This window comes from Microtus ochrogaster, unplaced genomic scaffold, assembly GCF_000317375.1.
Source record: "Microtus ochrogaster isolate Prairie Vole_2 unplaced genomic scaffold, MicOch1.0 UNK88, whole genome shotgun sequence".
Lineage (NCBI taxonomy): Eukaryota > Metazoa > Chordata > Mammalia > Rodentia > Cricetidae > Microtus > Microtus ochrogaster.
Genome location: NW_004949186.1, coordinates 391,195 through 413,634, shown reverse-complemented (window position 1 = coordinate 413,634; position 22,440 = coordinate 391,195). Strand labels below are relative to the sequence as shown.

Below are 22,440 nucleotides of genomic sequence, written 5' to 3'. Positions count from 1 at the left end.
CTTTTGCCTCCCTTCTCTTCAACATGCAAGGATTAGAAGATATGCCACCATGCCTACAACCTAACCCCCGTCTCTCATTATTTCTTTGTAGGTTCTGATGTAGCCCTGGCTGGCCTGAAACTCACAATACAGACCAGGCTGGTCTGAAACTCACCGAGCAGACCAGGCTAGCCTGAAACTCACTGTGCAGACCAGGCTAGCCTCAAACTCACCGTGCAGACCAGGCTAGCCTGAAACTCACTGTGCAGACCAGGCTAGCCTGAAACTCACCGTGTAGACCAGGCTAGCCTGAAACTCACTGTGCAGACCAGGCTAGCCTGAAACTCACCGTGTAGACCAGGCTAGCCTGAAACTCACTGTACAGACCAGGCTGGCCTGAAACTCACTGTGTAGACCAGGCTAGCCTCAAACTCACTGAGAACTGACACCTCTGACTACTGGGATTAAAAGTGAATCACCACTCCTGGCTGTCTTTGTAATTATTTGATTGTTTTGAGAAATAGTCTTGCAGTGCTGCCTTGAGCAGCCTTGGATTTGTAGTACTCCTCTAGGATTGCATGCATGTGTGATGGCATCCTACTTTGAAATTCTTAAATTAGGTTTAATAAAAAGGATTGACCTCAGGAGAAGCCTGCCTTGGTTTCTTCTGCATAAATTATATTTGTTGACAGAGATTTCTGTCCCTCCTGGTCCTACAGCTGTTCAGTCCCAAAGAAACACACAGAGGCCTACATTAATCATAAATTGGTTGGCTTACTAGCTCAGGCTTTCTTTTTAACTAATTCTTACATCTTTCATTAACCCATAATTCTTGTCTGTGTAGCCATGTGGCTTAGTATCTTTATCAGTGAGGCATTCTCATCTTGCTTCCTCTGTGCCTGGCTGACAGCTGCAGACTGAGCCTTTCCTCTTCCCAGAATTATCCTGTTCTGGTTGCCCCACCTATAATTCCTGTCTGGTTATTGGCCAATTGGCATTTATTAAAACAGTATAAGTGACAAATCTTTACAGGGCACAAGACCATTGCCCCACATTGATTTTTACATTTTCCTTTAAGCCACCTCATTTAAATAAATCTGTTATAAATGGCTTGACTTAGGAGTATGCCCATAAATAGTATGTGTTCAAAAGATGCAGAAACATTACTCTCCAGGGCTTAAAAATGATATCTTAGAAGAAGACAGTAGTTAATTTAAAATCAATCATTTGTCCTCTTGCCAAACATTTGTTGAATATCTAGAGTTTGAGATACTGTGTTTGGCGCAGGATATAGTGATGATTAAAACAGCCACCCTCAAACAAGAAAAACCCTCTTGAAAACTAAACAGTGGTCCTCAAGTCTTAACACATTTTCTTTTTCATCTGCTAAAAGGATTTGCAAATATATGTGCTTTGTGTATTTTTAGGTTGTTACCTAGAAGTTTTCCTGATTGGTATAAATGGTAGCAAAGGCTCTGTTTCACGGAGAAACCTTGTAAACACTGAGAATTTTGTTTTGTTTTGTTTTGTTTTTGAGACAGGGTTTCTCTGTAAAACAATCCTGGCTGTCCTGGAATTCACTCTTAGACCAGGCTGATCTTGAACTCACAGAGATTTGCCTGCCTCTGTTTCCCAAGTACTGGGATTATTAAAGGCATGTACCACCACTGCCTGGTGAACACCGATATTTAGATGAATCTTGTTTGTTTTGAACAGGTCTCTTTCTTAGTGGAAGTAGACTACCCCAGTAGTTTGTTTGCCCTATCTGCGTCTGGAAAGACTAGAAACTCTTGGCCATCCGAAATTTCTTAGTCCTGCCTCTCCTTGAGCTTGAATTTCAGCCTTACTTATTTCTATACATAATGATTTTACCTGAATATGATTTTCCCTCTTAGAAGTTTTATTTTCATATTACTTTTCTGTAACAAAGAAAATCTGAATGTTTCATTAAACCTTTCTGTTGTTATAGTAAATAATTGTTCAACATGACATCAGTGTTACAGAATTTGATAACTCTTTGGAAAGATAACTTTTAATGACAAGCTATTCTTTCAGTCAAATATTGCCTAATATTAATTAACATGTTATATGACTATTAGTTCTCAATTGAATGTTAATTATTGCTAGAATGTAAGCAATTCTGATGTAGTGGTGTCATTCAGGTCTTCCCAGACTTTCTACATTTTATGTCAACATTTATGCCATTATATGTTTATCTGTACTAATTGGCAACTTGCTTACGCTTTTATTCAATTTTGTTGGTGATAGACATAGAGCTGGTTCGATTTTATCAACTTGACACAAACTGGAGTCACTGGGGAAGGAGCAACCTCCATTGAGGAACTGCCTTCATCAGATTGGTCTGTGGGTTATTTTCTTTCTTTTTTTTTTTTCCAGTTTTTTTTTTTTTTTTTATTGAGAAAAGGAAAAAAAACAAGTTTCCGCCTCCTCCCAGCCTCCCATTTCCCTCCCCCTCCTCCCACTCTTCTCCCCCTCCTCCCACCCTTTTCCCCCTCCCTCTCCAGTCCAAGGAGCAGTCAGGGTGCCCTGCCCTGTGGTAAGTCTTAGGCCCTCCCCCGTCCGTCCATATCTTGGAAGGTGAACATCCAAACTGGCTAGGCGCCCACAAAGCCAGAAAATTAAGTAGGATCAAAACCCCTTGCCATTGTCCTTGGCTTCTCATCAGCCCTCATTGTTCGCCATGTTCAGAGAGTCCGGTTTTATCCCATGCTTTTTCAGTCACAGCCCAGCTGGCCTTGGTGAGCTCCCAGTAGATCAGATCCACTGTCTCAGTGGGTGGGTGCGCCCCTCGTGGTCCCGACTTCCTTGCTCCTCTTCTCCCTCCTTCTGCTGCTCATTGGGACCTTGGGAGCTCAGTCCAGTGCTCCAGTGTGGGTCTCTGTCTCTGTCTCCATCCATCACCAGGTGAAGGTTCATAGCCAAAAGGTTATTTTCTTAATTAGTGATTTGGGATGGTCCAGCCCATTGTAAGTGGCGCCTGGCCTATTGTCCTGTGTTTTCTAGGGACACAGGCTAAGCAAGCCATGGAAAGCAAGCCAGTAAGCTGTGTTTCTCCATGACTTTATGCCTTAATTCCTGCCTATACTTACCTCAATGACAGGCTCAACCCTGTGGGATGTATTGAACCCTTTCTCCCATGCTTACTTCAATGACAGCATCAACCTTGTGGAATGTATTGAATTTTTTCTCCCATGCTTACTCAATGACAGACTCAACCTTGTGGGATGTATTAAATCCTTTTCTCCCCAGGCTCCATTTGGTTGTGGTATTTGTCACAGCACCAGGAAGTGAACTGGGACAGTCAGAAACCCCCTGACTTGTAGAAAAATATGCCCGGCTACTGAAGTTATTTGTGTATTAATTTTTTGAAGGGTCATTAAAATCGCTTCACCAAAATTTATCAAATAACATCAGTTCTATTCTTGATGGCTCCCTCCTTATTTAGTATATTTTACCAGAATTTGGGGACAAACAAAAACTATTAATTTCAATATACGTTTGCTAATACAATTTTTTAAATATTGAGAATATACTTTAGTTTATGACATGTTTAAATACATTTTGTCAAACTCTTAAAGTTTTCACTGTTAACAAAGGCATCTGTATTGTCAAACCAAGCATTCAAGTTTGCCTTTCTGACAGGAAAAACAGTTTCACCTTTTAGTTAAATGGAGTACAATATAGTTTAATGAATGAAAATTTCAAAAACTGTTGAGAAATAAGTTTGGGACATCTGTGAAATGGTTTTCTAAAACCAGTAAAGCAAAAAATAAGAAAATTTTGTGGTTACATTTGTGACCATTGTCTTTATATATGCCATACATTCATTACATTGATAACATATTTCATAATAAATGATTTTGTAGCTTTAATCTTTTTAAATTGATAAAAATACAATATTAAGGTTAGAGTTTCATGAATCAAGGGCTATGGTACAGACATGATGTTCTTTTAAATGTGTATAAAGCTGTATTGATTGGGCTTGGGGAATAATTAAATAAAAATCACTTATAAGAATTGGAAATAAATTTGTTAATTTTTAAAGCTTCATGCTCATACTTTTGATGTATTTGATGAAGCAGAAATCTACTTGATGCAGAGACTGATGTTCAACATTGTCATAATAAAGGCATGGAAATAGTTTTATATGATGGGGAATGACCAATGGGGTTGCATACTTCATGATGTTATTCAAGAATAAGTTTTTGTCTATCTAGTTGAAAGGTACACATTTCTTCTGAAACATGTAAGTTCTCTCTGATATTCAGCCAGACTGTTGTGAAGAGTTTTATAGTATTCTACTAGGAATTAATGATTACATTAAATGGATAAGCATCAATTATCAATTATATGAAATATTTTAGTTGTTCAGCAGTGCCCTTAAAATGTATCTTTGTGTGTGTGTGTGTGTGTGTGTGTGTGTGTGTGTGTGACCCATGTGCACAGTATAGGGGAATGTGGTACAGTAGTGGTATTGGGATATCCTGACTTATCGGGAAGCCAGGATATACTTAGAGCCACAATAGCACAGCTCTGGAGGCTGGAGCTGCAATAGGACAGCTCAGCCCTGGAGGAAAGGTGTCCTGACTGTCGGGAAGCTGGGTGCTGTGGGGATGGTCTTCCCCCTGGATATAGGGATCCTGCTCTTCTGGAGAGCTGCTACAACTGGGTTCTGCTCTGTTCCCTTATGGGAGTGTCCTAGCAGAGAGCTATCTGCTTCTTCTCTGGCCCAAGATGTTTCTTTTACTAACACTGTGCTTGGGGAAGACCCCTGCAAAAATGTAGCAATCTCCTCCTGTTCAGGAGAAATGTTCTTACTTTTCCTCCACTGGCCTTGCTCAGCCCCCTTAAGGAGCATCCCAGCAAGGTTCTGTTCTGCTCCGCCTTGCTGAGGCCCCCTAGGGAGAACCTCAGCAAGGTTTTTCAGCTCAGTCCCCTAAGGGACATCCCAGCCAGGTTTTTCTGCTCTTGCCTGTCACCCAAGACTCTTTTGAGAAAGACATTAATTTGGGAAGGAGGAGTCCAAGAGAGTGGCTGCCCCTGCCACTTAAAGGCAGCTCCTAACTGAAGGGGTAGAGAAGCTTATACAGGGCTTCTTAGGGGCGGCGTTGTTTCCCAGGGAGACGGGATTGGTTAAGTTTTCCCTGCTCGGGAATTGGTCAGTTTAGCTGGTCAGGGGCAGAGATGACTCCAGCTTCATGGCCAAACTGTGTTTCTTTCACTGGTCCTTTTTAGCTTTGTGACTCTAATCTTCGGACCAGGGTATATTTCTTTCACTGGCTCTGATTCTAGGGACAAAATGTGTTTCTTTGACACTAGTTTCAGAGCGAGGGCACATGTCTTGTTCAGGGATAAAGATGTTTCCCCCCCTGCCCAGGTCTCAAATACAGGGTGTATTTCTTTCTCTGACTCTGGGTTCAGAGTCAGGGTGCTCAGTGATTGGTCAGTTTCCTGCTCCAGTTGTCCCTTTTACCCCACCACACGGAGGTCAGGCCAGTTTTCAGGAGCTGGTTTTCTCCTTCCTCCATGTGGGTTCAGGGCTTTGCTGAGATCTTCAGGCTTGGAGGCAAGCTCCCCCTCCCACCCCTATGCCATCTTGCTGGCCATCAACAGTGAATTTTTAAAAAAGCGGTAGCATATTTTCAAGATAAGAATTGAGACAAGCTGAGGGTTATCTTATCTTCAAGTGTGTTCAAAAGCTGTGTTTGAAGTTTTCTATTCTTTGCTGTCTGACATTTCCCATCTTGGCTTATTGATAAGACTCATGTCCCTACTCTATAATATGCTTTATTTGACTCAAGCCAGCGCTGACCAAAATAGCTCTGAAGCAAGTCTTTGCTTTTAGTACAAACATTTAATATCTCAAGACAATTTTATTTACTTTGACTTGAATAGTGTTATAGTGTTTAAAGGATGCTGTTTTTTGACCATACACATAGATGTTCCTTTAGTTGGTGCCCTGACACAATGTACTGTAGTAAAAAATAAAAAGGGGCTATTCTGAACACTTGGAAGTGGAAGACTGAAAATGGATTCTGAAAGACCGCTGTGCTCCAAGCCCTTGGAAAGGGCTTGTATCACTTCATCCCAAGACTTTGTCAAATAAGAAAAACAATAAGTACTTATTATTAACTTTTAATAATAATGAATTAAAATTAATGAATGAATTATAATTTACGTGTATGGATGTTTTGCCTATATGTGTGTGTGTGTGTGTGTATCACTTGTGTGCCTAGTGCCCATGAAGGTCAGAAGTGGGCATTAAATACCCCAGAACTGGAGTTTCAGACAATTGTGGGCTGCCGAATGGGTGCTGGGAATGGAACCCGTGTTCTCTGGAAGAGCAGCAAGTGCCAGACATCTCTCTAGCATTCCCAATCAGTAATTATAATACAACATGAGAAATACTTGCAGAAAAGAATGTGATAATATGTTCTTGAGGGGAGAGGAGATTGTGTCAGAGAAAAAGATTGAGTGGAGGAGGTGAAGCCAGGAGCAGGTTCCTAAATGGAGAGTGTGCATTAGAGGTGTAAATAGCAGTAGGCTGAGACACAGGTCAGTCACCAGAGCCAGAATGCGAGGGAAGAGCTGCCTGGAGATGGGTGCACAGGCAGAGTATAGATTCCATTTTTTCTCAGGTTGAAGTAAAGGTGTCTGTAGACAGTGGGTAAAGTGTGTGACAGTCCACTGGCAGCTGTGCCGCTTGGGGGAGTGATGAGCCAAATAGACATTTTGGAGTTGTGTTAAGGGCAGAACAAATGGTGTTTTGTGAGGCCCACCACTCAGCTCCCAAATAAATCATACACAGGGAGGCTTATTATTATTATTATTTTTATGAATGCCTGGTCTTAGCTTGGCTTGTTTCTTGCTGGCTTTTCTTAAATTATCCCGACTACCTATTGCCTCTGGACTTTTATGTTTCTTATTTCTGTGTATCTTACTCCGTGACTGCCTGGGGGACTTGTCCCTCATGTCTTCTTTTCCTTGTTCTCCTGCTGTTTCATCTTCTCAGATGTCTCCTAGTTATACTCTCTGCCTGCTAGCCTCGCCTATCCTTGCTCTTGCCTCACTACCTGCCATTCATTTCTTTATTGGGACCATCAGATGTGTTAGACAGGCACAGCACTACAGCTTTACAGAGTTAAACAGATGCAGCCTAAAAAGTCACACACCTGAAAATAATATTCCCCAACATTTCCCCTTTTTTCTTTCTGAAACAAAAATGAAAAATTTTAACTTGAACATAGTAAGACTGTACACAATAAGAACAATTATCAAGTAAAGATTACATTCACAATGTACTGAATTCCATATAATTTGTGTCTGGTAAGTTTAAAGAAAACACTACATAATCTATCCTATCTTAGTAAATTCAAAATTTTATAACTAACTTACTTGCTATCATATCTAAGAAAAACTGTAACTGTCTAGTCTTCAACCCCATCAAAGACACCAGAAGTATATCATATTATTTAAGTAAACAAAAAGTACATTGCAAAGTACTTATAAACACTCTAGAAATGACAGAGACGTCTGACTGCTTGGATTGTCACCCAGCGTTCCTTTGCAGTGTTGGGGCATCCATAGTGTATTGGTCTGGGTTTGATGGCTCCTAAGTCTAGCACTGTAGCCAAAGATGGACAAGCTCATGGTTCTTCAGGCAGAAATGTTGAAATGCCTGGTTCACGTCCATGTCATGCCACCTCCTCTGTGTCTGCAGGAGACATGGTTAGTTGATCATTGCCTCATTTCTCAATGAAAACAGTTTCCATTGTGGGTTTTTCCTTTGTCTTTTTAAAGAGCCTCTAGCTTGATGGTTAAATGTTTGGGGGATCTTCCATTTACTCTTTTTGTCATTGATTTCTAGTTTAATTTCATTATGGTCAAGAAACATACTTCAGGATTTTTAATCCTCTGAAATTTACTGAGGTTTGTGTTATGCCAAGCCATAAAATATTTTGGCCTAACATTACAGGCACATTAAAAATATGTACCATGCTGTTATTTGCCTTTAGGTTAAGTGGTCTGAGTAGGTTCAGGGTCTCTGTCCTCAGCTCTACCCCTTGTCTTGGTGCCATATATCCCCTGCTTCTTTCTTCACTTACGGAGATAAGCATATTAAATTATCTGGGCATATTTTGGGTTTATTTCTACTCTCAATTCTTTTGAGATTATTATTTTTTAGTAGATAGTCCCCAGATCCCTCCTTGTCAGTCACTCTTGTAGGTTTGCTGTGTTCTTCCACAGAGGGTGATCTAGGTACCTGATGTGCTTGTTCTCTCTGGAGCCCCTCCGGGTGAAACGGAACATAAGGGGTCAGCAAAAGTCAGCCTGAGTACGGGCTTGTGCTAGAATGCTGGGGTTAGGGTGTGATGGCAGACCAGAAAGCTCTGGAGCAAGTTTGCTTTTCTCCAGAAAGTTTTAGCTGTAAAAAGGGAAGGACAATTTGAAAGTATGTTTATACAGGATTTTGCTCATGGTGTGTGTAACTAACGATTATGTCCTTTCAGTGCCTCATTTTGGATGATCCAGTATTCTGTTTGCTCCTCCCTAGCACTCTGACAAATGGCTCTGCCTGGGGAAAGGGTTTCACTCAGTAGGAAAATTTAGTGCAAAAGCCCAAAAATGGTTCTGCATGTTCAGTGTGCTGGTAACTATGTGTCAAGTCGGCACAAACCAGAGTCATTTGGGAAGAGGGAACCTTGGTTGGAAAAATGAGCCCCCCCCCCACCCCCAGTACAGCTTGTTGGAAACCTGTGGTGTATTTTCTTGATTGATGATGGGTTTGAGAGGGCCCAGATCTCTGTGTTACCACCTCTGGCCCTGTGGTGCTAGCTGCTATAAGAAAGCAGACTGAACAAGTCATGAGGAGCAAGCTAGTAAGCAGCATCACTCCACAGCCTCTACATCAGCTCCAGCCTTCAGGTTTCAGCTTTGTTTGAGTTCCTGTCCTGATTTCTTTTAATGATGGACTAAGATGTGGAAGTGTAAGCCAAATAAACCCTTTCCTCTCCAAACTGATTTTGGTTATGGTGTTTTAACTACAACAATAACACCCCCACTAACACCCTCACTAGACACTAATCCTAAGTGTCTTCTGAGATGATTGTGGCTGGAATTGAAGGAGTGCAAATAGTTGGAGAAGAGACCCCAGAGGAAATGCAGGAGTCAGATTAGAAACATCCTTTGTAGGCCATTACAAAGCCCAGAGGATTAACCAGTAGCTATCATGACTTGTCTCTGATTATATTTGGTTGTTGTAGCAGCTCTGTTGAAGCTAAATTGTGGAGAACCAGACCTGAAGCAGTAGATATGTAGGGGGTATGAGAGAAGGCTGCTTGGGACTGTCATGGGTTGGTGTAACTGGAGGATTCTTTCCCACCCACCAGTTTCCGAATAGCCACTCTGAGACTTAATATTAGTTACAAACTGTTTGGCCTTTTAGCTCAGGCTTATTATTTACTAGTTCTTACAGCTTAAATTAACCCATTTCTATTTTCTATATTTTACCATAAGACTCATGGCTTGTTACCTCTTGTTTCTCTGGTGGCTGCTGGCATCTCTCAAACTTCACCTTCTTTTTCCCTGTATCTTTGTTTGGATTTTACACCTGACTATATTCTGTCCTGCCATAGACCAAAGCAGCTCCTTTATTAACCATTGCTAATAACACATATTCATAGCATATAGAAGGGCGTCCCGCATTCAGGTTGCATTGTAAGAGGGAAAAGACTGATTTCAAGTTGCCGTTAGTACAAATGGGGAGTAGTTTTTAGTGCAAAGATCAGATGTTAAGTTCTAAATATTGAAAACTTTCTTACTTTTTAAAAAATCATAGTAAAGGTGATTATAGATGCAGCTCCATTGGTAGAGCGCTTGCCAACATTCATAAAGCCTTTGCTTCTTCCTTAAACACTGCATAAACTGGATGAGGTGGTGTGTGTTGTAATTTTAGAATTTTGGGTGCATAGCCAGATGGAGGCTAGCCTGGCCTACTTGAGACCCCATCTTAAACAACAACAACAAAACCCAGCCCCAAATACAAACAAATAACCTCCCCCAACAACAACACATCCCAATAAAGAGATTATAGCCTATCTATTCCTTGGTTTATTTTGTACTTCTATTAGTATCCTTTTTCTGCTGAAAAATATGTGTCTGGGCTATTGTAACTACCATAAATTATGGTAATGTAAATTTCAATTCTTACTACAAAGGAATAAGAGGAAGTTTATTCTGGAGTTACATATGAGTGATTGTGGACCAGGAACACAGATTCACGTTCTAATGTAGTAATAGTTTCATGAAACTTTTTTTTTATTGTAGTAGAACAAATAAAGTCATGAAACAGGACCTTTTTCAGACATTGGTGGAAATGTTAGGTGGGCACCAAGAAGTGTGTGTGTGCGTGTGTGTGTGTTTGTGTGTGTGTGCGTGTGTGTGTGTGTGCGTGTGTGGGCATGTGGGTTCTGGTGAAGAAAGGTTCTGAGACGATGCAGAGGGTGGGGCTGGTGGGAGAAAGACACCAAGAAGTGCCAAGTGGAGAGGAAGAACCAAGAAGTAAAGAGAGCAGAGGTTGGTGGGTCAGAGTTTTGGGATATAAGCTGTTGAGTTCACCAGTTATGTAGTTTGTCCTACAATGTCAGTGTTCTTGGCGCTGACAGTGGAGTCTACTGGGACATGGAGACACGCTTTCCTTGGATCTGTAATCCTATGTGCCTATAGAATGGGGATGCCTTGCTCCTATCAGTTTGGTACCAATTTTCTGTATTATTTTCGTACCACTGTGACCAAATTACTTGACATAGATATTTTAGAGGAAAAAAAAAAACATTTATTTGGCTTCGAGTTTCAGACAGCTCAGTCCATTATGGTGGGGAAGGGATGGCACAGGGCACTTGTGTCCACAGGGGCCTGAACCAGAGGAAGAAAATGGCCAGAGATACCCTAAGGACTTAGCTTACACCCAGTGACTTGTTCTTCTCACCTAGGTTCCTCCAGAATCTCTTGAACTGGTGCCACCAGCTATGTGTTCAAGTCATGAGTCTGTGGGGAACATAGAGGCAGATCTTAAAAGTAGCTATAGTAAGATCTGAACAGGGTCAGTGAGGTGGTTCCCTCTGACCTCCACATATACACACCCCCTAATATAAGTGAATAGATGCTAAAAAATTAAAACCTTAAAAATTGAATTTTTCTGTATAGTCATTGCCTATATTAGTATTGCTGTTAACATAAAAGATAAGTCTGGTTGATATACTTTAGTGTGAATTTTCTCAGTGCTCACTTCTTTCTGGTGTGGCTTACACTGTGGATGGCAATGTCAGGTGTGTGCCTGGTACGTTTGTGTAGTGTCCCCCCTTGGAGGTCCGAGGATTGTCATTGCAAGAGGATGGTGTACGTCACTTGTCTCCTGTAATGATTGTATTTCTTCTTTTTTAGGTGATACAGTTAATATTGGAGATGTGTCCTACAAGCTGAAAACACCCAAGAACCCAGAACTTGTCCCACAGAACTACAGTAAGAAATGTTACTTGTGAATTAGTACATTTTAAGCTTTTATTGTGGGCATTAAATAAATAATTAGAGCTGCTATAAACCCAGTGTGCTGTTATCAATTTCATGCAGTATAGTGCATAGTGCTTTTCTCGATTTCTGTCATTTGTTTTGGAGTGGCTATATCTTTCCAAGGTATCTCCTTTCCGTGATTATGGCTTCTGTCAGAAGTGTCCATGTTCATCACATACTGTGACGAGTTGGACATTACAAAACAAGTGTAGTGAAAATAAGTTTTTATTTGGTTAGTTTGGTCGCTTATGTGAACATCATGATCACTCTCATCACCTCTCAGTATCTTCTGTGTCTTTGCTTTCCCTGCACGGAAACCACTGTTCTCTTCTTTGCAATACTCAATCAGCTGCATCTATTCTCTAACTTTATGAAAATAGCGCCAAAATGTGTGTGTGTGTGTGTGTGTGTGTGTGTGTGTAATGTATGTATGCATGCATCTGCCTTCTTTCCACTAAGAAGATGAATTTGAGGTTCATCGATGTTGCTGAACCTATCCATTGTAAATTTTCTTTATTGAGATTTAATTCCTACACTGTGCACTATACAGTTCACATCTAAAGAAGATTTATTTTATGTGTATGTATGTGCCTGAGTGTATGTATATGCAGTGCATGTCAGCACGTGCCTGGAGAGGCCAGCAGGGTATCAGATCCCCTGGCTCTGAAATTAAAAGTGGTTGTGTGCCATGTGATGTCTGGGTTGGGGTCTGAATCTGGGTCTTCTTCAAGAGCAGCGATGCTCTTAACTGCTGATCTGTCTCTCCAGGCCCGAAGTCCACCCTCTTAGGATAACCGTCCAGTGCTCCCTAGTTGTCCTGAGCTGTGCAGTCGTCACCACCGCCTCACCTCAGAGCAGCTTCAGTACTCCTAAAGGAAAAGCGAGAAAGCATGAGCATCGATGGTCACTCCTTCCTGCCCTCCTTTCTCCTTTCCTCATCTCTAGCCTTGGACAGTCACTGCTGCTGTATTATATGTTGCTCTGCAGTTGCTTGCCCTGGACGTGTCTTGGCAGTGGGGTCATATACCAAATGCTTTCTCTATCTGGCTTATTTTATTAGTGGGATGTTTTTAGAGTAGTTTGATGTTGTAGCATGCATTACTTCATTGCTCTTTATGACTGAATACTATCCCATTATATGAATAGTTTACATTTATTTTACTTATTCACGAATTGATTGACATTTGGATGGGCATTGTTTCTAGTTGGGACTATTGCAAATAATATAGAAAATTTTATACAAAAAATGGTTTTGTTATTATTGCAAATAGACAGAGGAAAGGAGTTGCTTGGCCATACTGTAACCCTGTTTAAAGTTTTGAGTAATTACCAACATGATTTCCAAAGCAGTTTCACCATTTTACATGCCATCAGCAGTGTATCGTGATTCCTGTTCCTCCATGCCCTCATTAATACTTTTACTGTCTCCTTTGGTTGGTGTTGTTTGAGATACTAGGAACTGAAGCCCAGGCTTCATGACTTCTATATAAGCAGTATCCATTGACTGCACCCCTAGGCTTCTCGATTTAGTTAGAATTGCAGGCAGGGCATGACTTTGAATTCACTGTGTTACTCAGCCAGCCTTTGATCTTTCTGTCTTAGTCCAATGTATCTCTGGGATTAGATGCCTGTATTGCCAGGCTCTGCCTTTTTAGCTGTAGCCATCCTCTTACGTGTGAACTGATAGCATAGGGTTTTCGATCGGCATTTGTCAAATGACTTGCAATCACTCCATTGCTCAAAATAATTTCACTTTGTTACTCAAAAAACTTAAAGTATCGTTCTCATATCCTGGGAAATTAAGTTGACCTTTGGAAGGGTTAGTCCTTAGCTTGTTTGCCTTCTTCTGCGTCCATTCAGGATATTTCTTTCCATCAGATGATTCTGTTAACTGCTCACATCTGCCTCTTAGCCTCTACTTACTGTAGCTTCCAAGTTCATAACGTCTGTTGGAAGTTTTAAGATAATTTCTGTCTAGTGACATTGTTTGACGCATTGCTGTCATGCTGTCCTTTAATTCCCTCCTTGGTTTCTTTTCATGTTTAGAACATATTTATAGTAGCCAATTGCTTGTTGTCCTAGCTGTCTTCCTATTGCTGTGATTAGCCATGACCAAAAGTAGCTTGGGGAGGAAGGGATTTATCTTACAACTTCCAGGTCACAGTCAACCTGAGGGAAGTGAGAGAGCTCGATTGCAAGGTAAGGAACCTAGAGGTCAGATGGAGCAGAGACCATGGGAGGAACGTCGCTCACCAGCTTGCTCAGCCTGCTTTCTTCAGCCACCCAGAACCACCTGCCCAGGGCACTGCCCACAGTGAACTGGCCTCCCCGCATCAACCATGTATCAAGAAAATGGCCTGCAGGTTTGCTTGCAGGCCAACCTAATGGAGGCAGTTCTCAAGGTTCTGTCCTCCCAGATGAACATGTTTGTGTCTAGCTGACAAAAACTAGCCAGCAGACATGTCTGCCAAGTGTCTGTTTATCTGCCTGTTTCTGTCTACCACTGAGGACACTTCCAGCCCCCTCGGACAACTTTCATTAACTCTTTCTTTCTGTGCACTTCTGAGCCGTACTTTCTCATTTCTTCTCCTAGCTTCTTTTGTTGAAAGTGCACATTTAAAGTAATGTGGCAGCTGCGGAAACCAGTCTTTTTGTAGGAATTGTTGTTGCTGCTACTTTAAGTGACTTTGCTTAACTATCTCTCTACATTGTATTCTTTATCATCTTTGGTTATTAAGGTTTCCCTTTAGTGTAGTGATCACCAAATGAGCACACCACTTCCTTAAATGTCCTGAAGCAGCAATTCTCTTGGTTTTTACTGAGGGGCTTTTGTTGTGACCATACCATATTAGAAACAGGTTGAAGTCTTTCTACAAAGTCAGAATTTATTGATTAACAAAAAATTCACAAAGCTGCGTCAATCTCTTGGTATCACCCTAAGTACTACTGAGCTCACTTGATGATCGTGGTCATTGGCAACCATGCCTGTTTTACTTCAGTATCAATTATATTAATTCTAAGATTACATATTTAATCTGATACAGTTGTGGGTGCGTGGGTGTACAGAATGACTAAGAAAGGGCTAAAGAGGCGGCAGAGTTCATACTGCCTGACCTGAAAGCAGAGACCTAGAACTTGGACAGAGGCAAGGAAAATGTCTGGAGGGATCAGGTAAGAAATTTTCCAAACTGCAGTCACAAACTTGTTCAGAGAAGCCAAATGCAGGGACTGAGGGGGTGGGGGTGGGATGGGTCTATTCAGTACTAGGAGTGGGAGTTACGCCTGGTGTGATTGATAGGCACATGTGTCGGTGTTTCAGATATTGTTTACTTGTGTTCCTGATCTAACTTGGTAAGTCCATATTTTATTTATGTGAATGTTCGCCATCAGTCTGTGCCCTGGTGGAACTAGACAGATGGTGGTTGTTTACTCATACAGACAAGATGCTGAGTCACTCTCCCTCAACATTTGCTCTTAAAATCTAGCTAACTGTGTGTTGGTTAGGTTTTGCCAACTCAACACAAGCTAGAGTCTCCTGGGAAGAGGCAACCTACATTAAGGAATTGCCTCCATCAGACTGGACTATAAGCATGTCTGTGGACTTTTTTTTAAAAAAATTAATAAAAAAATTAATAACTGATGTGGGAGGGTCCAGCTCACTGTGTGTGATGAGCAGATGGTCTTGTGTTGTATAAGAAATCAGATTGAGCAAGCCATAGAAAGCAAGACAGTTAGTGGCATTCCTTTATGACTTCTGCGTAAGTTCCTGCCCTGACTTCCTTAGTGTTGGAGTGTGACATGATGTGCAGGCTATAGGTTGTTTGATAATATCGTTTGTCACAGTAACAGAAGACAGCAGGATACTGCTGTTTGAAAAGATGGAGCTACTCAAGGTTAGGCACAGCTGAAAGCTGCTACCTCCTAAAATAAGGAATGACTGAGGGTAGCACATGGCATGATCTCACAGCTCTGCTGGACACCAGGGCTGGATGTGCCTCGTTATCCTTGTGAACGTGCCTTCACCTTCTTTCTGCATGTGCAGACCCTCAGGATCCGCCAAAAGCAGACAGAGATCTTCCTAGTATTTGTCTGCATATATACTTGGCCCTTTTGGTTCCTAAGCTTATTTACCATTTTTGATCATCCCCTTTTTAACTGTAATTGGTTTCTCTGCTGCAGGCAGATGTAATGTTGAATAATTGTCTCTGCTTTTGGGGGGTGCACAGTGCTGATTCTACACAATGAGCTCCGAGCAGGTTAACTAAGGACAGGTTCAGAGAATGAACGTTGGAGAACTGCCAGACCTGCCTGGGAGTAGTTCTCTGGGAGTGGGCTTCTGGGGACACTCTGGTCTATTCCTGGTGTTCGCTGTGATGGTGGGTGCCTGGTTTACTAGATACCTTGGAGTCTGGGTGGCTGGGATGGAATAATAAAAACATCACCAAACCTCCTACCCCTGGTCCTTCCATTTTCCTTGAATTGATGTCTATCAGCCGATTGAAAGCCTTTTGTTAATTTCTAGAGTTTTGGGAAAATTTATTTGGACAATTTTTGTCAGCATTCTCATTTGTTTCTTAAATGGAGAGATGGATGTTCAGAGGTCCTTTCCCTGTTGTCCTACTAATAGGAGATTACTAGAATTGATGTCTCACATTGTTTGCTTTTCCCGGAGGAGTAATGAGGTACATGGTATTTCCTTTCACTCACTGACCATTTTCATATCTCTGCTTACTAATGCTTGCTAAAGCCATTTTTTCCACTTGAGGGTACTGAGTTGTTTGCCTTTTTAAACTGATTTCTACAGGTTCTCATATATTATGACTACAGATCTTTTGAATTATGTGTGTGTGTGTGTGTTTATAACCATACTTTTTCTCAATCAATTTGCTTAGTCGTACTTTTCATTGTTCCCTTGGTTGGTCGGTATTTGATTGTATCAGATTGTTTATCTTGACTTCTACTCCTTGTGTTTGTGATGATATCTATGTCTTTTTCTAAGAAATTTATGGTTCTGTTTTTATTTCATCTCAGTTTGGAAATTTGTTTGTCTTCTAGTCTCGTTTTTGTTATGTTGCTCAGACTTTGAACTCTTAAGCTCAAGTGGAGATCATGCTACCTCAGTCTCCTGGCATCTGAGGCTGCAAGTGTGTCCTGCCACGCAGCTGGTATAAAGTCACTCAGGAGACCGCCTTCATTATTCTTTAAATATCCTCAGACCCTAGAGCAGTGTTCTGCCCTTGACTCCCAATACTGGAGCATTGCACTGACATATTTTATCAGTCATTTTTTGAAAGATTGGGATTGTTATAGTTAATTAATTTGTGTGTGTGTGTGTGCGTGTGTGTGTGCGCGCGCGTGTGCGTGTGTGTGTGTGTGTGTGTGTGTGTGTGTGTGTGTGCGTGCGTGTGCGTGTGTGTGCCAACAGGTCTGTGGGCACTCACATGCTGCAGGACATCTGTAAGTTAGAGAACGATTTGTAGGATCTGGTTTCTCCTACTGTGTGGGTCCTAGGGATTAAACCCGGATTGCCAGGCTTGTGACAAGTGCCTTTGAATTCTTAACTGTGTGCTGAGTTTCAAGAGAAACTGTGATTTGTTTTAATAGATGGACTGTTTTGTTCTGGTTGTTAACTTGATGTGAAATGCTCTTGCAGCCCTCATCATCCCAACAGTGGGAGTCAAGAACATTTATTTTTAAGATTTATTTAATGGTTATGTCTATGAGCATTATTGGAACAGACAGGTTTTCTATTCTAGGGTTAAGGCTAATGACATAAATTCTTCAACAAATTGTTATACATGTCTGCAGAAAAATTAAGAAAATAGAGCTGTAATACCTTCATGCCATGAGTACAAGATTAAGAAAAAAAGTAATTTCCTTTGATTTCCAGGTCTTTTTTTTATTATGAATGTAGTGCATTTTTCATAATAAATTTGGGAGTTGAGGAAGAATACTGTTTCTTAATAGAAACTAGGAAAACTTAGTTTCAGGTCTCAGGGAAATACTTGCTGCGGGTGAAGATTGCGCTTTAAACATTTGGCTGTGCTACTTTCAGCTGTGTGAATTCTCTAGGGTGTGCAATTCCCAGGTCTGCTTGACTCTCTAGAGATGGCAGTTTCAGCCTTTTGGATCTAGTTAGGACACAGTGAGACAGTTGGATTGCAGGAGGTGACCGTGTAGACAGTGCCTGACATGTGATGTGATGTCCGATGACGGGTCTGTGGGCAGGCACAGGTTCCTCTGTGGTTTGGAGGACTCGGGGTGGCCTTTTCCTCTGTATCCACTGACAGCTCTTCCCGGAGTCTGATTCCTGGACCCTTACATTTGCTGCCTTGTGAGTGACACTGCTGAGTGTGAGGGTTAGGAAGGGTCATGATCTTAAGACACACTGAAAATACGCTTTTCTTCATTCAGTTCTCCTTAAAAAAAAGGGAAATCTGGGCTGGGCATGTTGGCTGATGACAGTTAAGCTCCAAAGTGTAAGTATTCCTAAATACAAAATTCTCAAGAGTTACTAGAAACCCTTACCAACCCAGCATAGCAGCAGAACGCCCACCATAATATCTTCCTTAATGCTTCCAGATTTTACCATTTTCATAGGACCCATATGGGAGCATCTTTAAGAACCCTGTTTGTGTCATTTATAGCTTGCCCTTTGAAATGTACCTGAAGACTGTTCTGAAAGTAACTGGGCCTTTAGACGCTGTTTGCATCTGCTTGTGTTTCCTGTTGTTGTTCTCTGTGCTCAATATCCTCACCTGCCACCTTTTGCATATCAAGAAGGTGGTAGCATATGTTAGTGGTTTCTACTATTTTATCCATTGGTTAGATAAAAATGATTAGGTGTTGGACTTGGAAAGGGAGCTGTGAGTTGGTGGATTAAATCTTCTCAAGTGTCTACCCAGGTAAAATGCAACCGCTGTGTGATGATCAGACAGAAAAGTATATGTTTTTGTATACTTGCTGTATTCAGATACTGTGTTTTTGAGTTTTCTCTTGCTTTCCAAAGAATGGTTGCAAAATGGGGAAATTATAGTTCTTTAGTTTCATCATTACATAATCGATGAGAGATTATGGCTTTAGGTTCTGAAGGAATTTCGAAGCATTTTCTTTCCTTTTGGAGTTTTAAAAATAGATTCTTGGGGGAGATGCTTATTTGATCAAGTGCCTGCAATGCAAGCACGAGACCTACATAAAGCCAGATGTGGTCTGTAGCTCCACTACTGGAGAGGGCAGTGGGTGGAGGTAGGTGTGTCCCCTGAACTCGCTGACCAGTGGAGCCAACTGTCTTCAAAATGTAAGGTGTCCACAATAGAGTAAGACACCCAGCATCAACCTCCAGCCTCCACACACACATGTACATATACGCACATGTACATGCATGCACATGTACATTACACACAGACACACACACACTATTGATAAATAAAATACTTTGGAAATGGTGGGGGTTTTGGAAAGTTTGATTCCCCCCCTTTTTTTACCACTGTATTTATGTTTCAGTTTAGCTCATTCTAAGGATATTCTTTATATTTTGGATAGCTAATATTTACGATGAAGCATAGGATGGTGGGCTGTTTTGTAGAAGGGATGTTGCCAGCTGTTATTCTCCCTTACTAGCTGGGGAAGTCAAACACAAGGAAGAGGTCAGAAGACAAAGGCACGGGGGTGGGGGTAGGGGAAGCCCAGACTTTCTGATTTTAGTTTGATTTCCTGCTTATCTTCTCAAATTCCTCTGGGACTTCAAGGTACACTTGCTTTTCCTTGGAATTAACCCTGCAATGGAAGGAAGCACAAGCGATTGGAAACTTCATCTGGAGCTGAGTATGAACGATGCTGAAAAGAAGTGCTGACCTCGTGGGTGACAGGGCCATTTGTCTCTGTCCTTACCAGACTTTTAGAGCTCTGGGAAAGCAGCACAAGCAGGCAGGAGCAGAGGCACAGTGCGCACAGTGATAAAAGCCCTGCCACTGCCAGGTGACAGGGACCAGGACCCAGCATCCCTGGCAAACACAAGAACGTAGGATTGTCTTCTCACTGCGGAGTGGCTGTTCTGACTGTGCTTGCTGTCCTGCGGGCACTTGTTGACCTCTCACCTGAGCTGCTGCTGTCTTCTCAGTGTGGGGCACCGCGGGACATCTTTTAGTTCAGCAGCTGGCCCTGGTCCTGCAGGTCACACACACAGGGGTGGATTTATTATCGAGGGCATGTCAGCTCCTGCCTTTTCCATTATAACTTCCCTATGGCATCTTAGTCCTGTCTCTCACCTGTAAGTGTTGGAGTGGGTAATTGAAGGCTTTTTGCTGTTTTGTGTGAAAACTGAATCTCAAGGCTTAGATGAAGTCGGCAGTTTCTTTTTTTTTTTAAAAGATATTCTTTTATATTTTGTGCTTGAAGTTAAAATATTTTGTATCAAAGAAAGTATTTCTTTCAGAGCCTTTGAGGTAGTGCTCCCCAGGTAGCAAGGTTTCAAGAGATAACTTTAAACCCACCTCAGAGGGACTCCGGATTCCTTGCATAATCTTGTTGCCACCTGTAGACAATTATATTGAGGTCATTTAAGGTCACTGGATACACCAAGCTTTTATCTAAGCAATTAGGCCCCAAAGATTTCTGTAAGAATTACATACAACGTTGTGCTTTTTAAATGGATCACAGGATCGAAGACTTTTCTTCTTTATTATTTATAATTTATCTTCTTTATTATTTATAATAATTCAAAGGTTTGAGAAATTTATCAACGTCATAATGTCAGAATAACATGGAGAAACGATGTGATTTTTGTGTCAATGTAAATATTGTAGAACAATCATTGCAGCTTTTGTACAGAGGTTACACAAAGGAGAAGCATTACCCAAGCCTCTTTCTTAATAGAGGCAGAGGTTGAGGAAGTGTGAAAGAAGCAAGGCCTCCAGTGCTTACGACCTTTGTGCGTCTGTTGTTTTTAATTCATTGACATTTTATACATGCATATAATACATTCTGGTCACACTCATCATCCCGTGCTCTCATATTCCTCTCCTTTCACTCTTAGCCCTGATATTCGCCGGGAAGAAAACCAGTTCCATTTTTATTAAATTAAAGCAAGATTTTATTAAAATTTTAAATACCAACAAAGATGGAATTTGGTCAGGACCACTACCTGGAAACTTTCCAGCTGAGTGACCTAGACACATGTGACTTCTGTGGACAAAATCCAGAGGCCCACTGTACTTTCCTTTAAGACTTTGTTGTTGTTTTCCAAGAACCACAACTCTCAGAATCCCAGGATGTTACTTGGTCTTTGGGCAGGTGGGGCTTACAGGTTAACTTCATGTCTAACACTCACCAAGCCCCACCTCCTACCAACAAGCTCCACCCATCAAGACTTTTTGTTTTTGTTTTGCGAATCACTGAGTTTAATCAGGCCACCCTCATGGGTTGGGGTGTGGCGCTATCCCCCCCCCCACCTGGATACACCACTGCATTCAAGGACTCTGCCTCTCCATCAGTCCTCGGTTGCCATTAACTTCTGGGAAGAGACTGTGAGATACTCCACGATGACTGAGTGTTGAAAAGTCCAGTCTTGCTAAGGCCTTGGATGATAACCACGGTTATTGAGAGTTACTGAATCCATTGACCATGTCATGAGAGAAGACCATTTCGTGTCCTTTCTCCCCATTGTCATACTCTTCCGTTCTTTCTCCCTCCCCCATGATGGTCCTTGAGCCTTGGAAAGGGAGATTACATGTGTGCCACCTGGGACTGAGCACTCAGTGGTCACTAGTCCTAACACCTTGACTGTACATGAGTGTCTATTAATCACTATTTGCCATACAAAGAAGCTTCTGTGGTTAAGGCTGATGGTGTGTCCTTTACTTTTTTTTTTTAAATAACTCATTTTTATTTTCTGTGCCTTGTCATTTTGCCTGCATGTATGTCTGTGTGAGGGTATCAGATCTTGGAGTTACAGCCGGTTGTGAGCTGTCATATGGGTGCTGGGAACTGAACCCAGGTCCACTGGAAGAACAGCCAGTGCTCCTAACCATGGAGCCATCTCTCCAGCCCACGTGCTTTACTTTTAATATTGCCTGGTTGCCTCTTCTTACATAAGAATTTATGAATTACCTTTAAGATTTTCATTTAAGGATTATTTTATCTTTGTGACAGTCTCACTATGTGGCCATGACTGGCCTGGTACTTGCTATATAATAGATCAGGCTGCTCTTGAATTCAGAGTTGATGTGGGATTCCTTTTTTTTTGTTTTGATTTTCTTTGTTCATTAAGGACTTTTTTTGGCCTATAGCAGAGCTATAGGGGAACAGAGCTATGTGGGTTAAACAGCTGAATACTGGGAGAAAGGAGGCAGAGTAAAGGAGGAGGCATAGAGCTGCCGCCAGAGACAGATGTGTTGACACTCTGCTGGTAGGCACACACACACACACACACACACACGATTTAAAAATAAATTAAAAAATACGTATAACTGGGTGTGGTGCCACATGCCTTTAACCCCACCACTTAGGAGGCAGGAGAAACTCTGTGTAGTAAGGAAGCTTCTTGTTGGTCCCTGGCTGCTTAGCCCTGAAATAATCACACAGAAACTGTATTAATTAAATCACTGCTTGGCCCATTAGGTCTAGCTTCTTATTGGCTAACTCTTACATATTAATTTAACCCATCTCCATTAATCTGTGCATCACTACGAGGTGTGTGTGTGTGTGTGTGTGTGTGCACCAAGTATGTGGGTATCTTCAGAGTCCTGAGGCAACCGATTTCCTGGAACTTGAATTACATGACATGGGAGCTGGGAATTGAACTTAGGTCCTTCTGGAAGAGAAATGCAAGTTTTTAACTGCTGAGGTATCTCTCCAGCCCTAGATAGATACATT

At 41.6% G+C, this 22,440-nt stretch overlaps 1 protein-coding gene across 1 annotated transcript in view; it reads left to right on the top strand.

Moving 5' to 3' along the window:
• The window catches only part of Vwa8 (von Willebrand factor A domain containing 8), a 317,895-nt gene that overhangs the window by 6,000 nt on the left and 289,455 nt on the right, over positions 1-22,440 (top strand). Inside the window, exon 2 of the mRNA XM_005370880.3 lies at positions 11,443-11,520. Coding sequence (XP_005370937.1) covers positions 11,443-11,520 — 78 coding nt within the window. The remainder of the gene's footprint in view (positions 1-11,442; positions 11,521-22,440) is intronic.